Consider the following 2,500-nt stretch of genomic DNA (forward strand, 5'->3'; position numbering starts at 1 on the left):
CCATACAGGGAGTGCATAACTGAAACAGGTTCAGAGTTGCTGAATATGTATTTATCATGGAGGGCACAGCATTTCAAAATCTAATATCTAATATAATTCTTCAGGTTTGAGAAACTTGTGTTTCTTGGTGTTTGTGAGGACCGAGCTGGGCAGATCAAGGTTTTGCAAGCAGTGACATCAAAGTGAGTCTCTTTCATTTTTCTTTCTGATTATACTGCCATTGCAGTTTTCATGGCACTTATACCTAACTGAAGATTTTTATTTTTGTTAAAAATACAATTCATGTCATCCCCATGTCTTGAAATATTTAGCTTAGGAAAATCTCTTGGCAAGAAAATTGTCAGAGATAGGAATTAGTGTGTGGAGGGTGGGGGGTGGGGGTTTATAAATGTGTATGACTGATTTTAACATCAATATTTTTACATAAGGATTCCGCTGGGAGCTGATGTCTCCCTGGAGCAAGTTGCAGAGTTGCTGCCATTAACCCTGACTGGAGCTGATCTCTATGCCTTGTGCGCCGATGCTCTCTACAATGCACTTCACCGCATTACATGCAAGATTGCAGCAGGTACAGCTAATACTGATTATCTTTTTGTTTTCTGAGTTACTATTTCTCTAATCAAACTGGCACAGAAGCTGTTAATACTATAGTACTCCTTGATTCACAAAAAAATTATAAGCCACATAACAGAAATTAGATTAAAATGCTTGCCTACAGGTATCTTTTAGTAATTTTCTACAATGTTTAACTCTTTGTGAGAAGTTCATTTATTTCAATAAATCATTTTGGATACTTCTTCAATTTGCCGGTCATTTACATCAAAGTGATTATTACTAAAATATATTTTCATTGTATGAGCTAATGTTGTATTAGGTATAGTTCCTGTTAACCCATTGCCACAGGGAAAATGAATAAAAAATGGAGAAGATTCTGTGCTCATTTTTTATATTTCTATGAAATGTCTCTGCACATAGATGGCTTTGCTAGTGCTTAGCCACAAAGGAGTCAATTAGTAGATCTTGAGACCTTACCTGATTTCACCTTTCCTTGAATTGGTGGGAAAATATTTCTGGGGAGCTATTTTTGAGTATTTTCAGTACTTGTAACTGGCTCAATGGTGACTTAGTACAAGTGTAGCCATCTATGTGTAAAAACAATTAAACAAGTAAACTCACAATGGGCATGGCATGTACGTACATGCCATGCCCACTGGCAATGGGTGGATAATTTGACATAATAGTTGCATTTCTATCATCTCTCCTTCCCCCTGCCTTCTCTCTTTCTCTTTCTCGGTCTCTCCATCTCTGTCTCTTATTACAATGTTTTTGCATTTCTATCATCTCCCCCTCCCCCTCTCTTTCTCTTTCTCTTTCTCAGGCTCTTTGTCTTTTATTACAATGGGTTTTTTTTCTTCTTTTGCAGGAGAAATTAATAAAGATGAGGCAAGTGTTAGTGTGGTGGAAGAAGACTTGTCTTTGGCTGCCAGCCACTTGATTCCCTCTGTCACGCCATCAGAACTAGCACACTACAAGGCTCTCAGCACCACCAAGCAGAGATAATGGTTGTTTATCTCATTATGTTGTGCAATGTATATAAGGTTGGGATTTTTATGGTAATTTCTTTGATAAGCTACAAAGAAGAATATGTAAATACAATTTATGAAAAAGAAAAAAAATAATATAATTAGAGTTATACACTGTACCATACCAGTAACAGTTGAATTGGTTTTATTTCATTTTTTAAGGCATGAATATTAATATTTATAAATTATATTGATATTAAACTTTCATGAATTGTAGAAGACTTTTTTTTAATTTAATCTGCTCTGATTAAATATTTCATTGTTATTTTTAAATGTTACTGTGCTTCATTGTATGAAAATAATATGTCCATTGTAAATCCTGGTTTATAGTGGTATTACAATTCTAAAGCTTGTTGGGAAAGCTTTAATTTCAACTTGCTGTGCTGTGAGTAATGAGGAATGAATTATATATTTTTCCTGTACATATTTTCCCCATCATTGAACTGTAAACTGTTAGTTAACTAATAAAGAAGTAAGCAAATACATATATCTTAATTGTTTGTATACTTCCAAAGAAATTGATTTAGATCTTTGCCTGCCATTTGTACAATAGCTTATTTGATGTTCTTATATATATATTTCTTTCAAAGAATTATGACATACAATAAATGAAGGAGTTATAAGAGTGAAATAAAAATTTACCTCTTATTGGATACTTTTGATTAAGAGAAAGAAAATCTTAACAAATAAAATGTGAGGAATTCAGTCTAAATATGTCTACTTCCAATTACCTAATATATCTGATTTATTAGGATATGTAACCCCAACTAGATATTATTGCATTGTGTTATGATGTGATATATCATTGTAAGTGAGAAAACTGTTGATGACAATTTATGATATATAAGCTCCTGATACCATACTCTGACATCTCTGGTAGGAAAAACTTATTTCCATTCACATTCATTCCATTGCTG

The 2,500-nt window shown here is 33.4% G+C and overlaps 1 protein-coding gene across 1 annotated transcript in view; it reads left to right on the plus strand.

The window, feature by feature from the left end:
- Positions 1-2,072, plus strand: part of LOC125027187 (peroxisome assembly factor 2-like) — a 15,576-nt gene extending 13,504 nt beyond the window's left edge. The window contains exons 11-13 of the mRNA XM_047616107.1: positions 105-182; positions 429-568; positions 1,424-2,072. Coding sequence (XP_047472063.1) covers positions 105-182; positions 429-568; positions 1,424-1,560 — 355 coding nt within the window. The 3' untranslated portion in view covers positions 1,561-2,072. The remainder of the gene's footprint in view (positions 1-104; positions 183-428; positions 569-1,423) is intronic.
- Positions 2,073-2,500: the final 428 nt, after the last annotated feature.

The sequence above is a fragment of the Penaeus chinensis genome, chromosome 1 (assembly GCF_019202785.1).
Source record: "Penaeus chinensis breed Huanghai No. 1 chromosome 1, ASM1920278v2, whole genome shotgun sequence".
Classification (NCBI taxonomy): domain Eukaryota; kingdom Metazoa; phylum Arthropoda; class Malacostraca; order Decapoda; family Penaeidae; genus Penaeus; species Penaeus chinensis.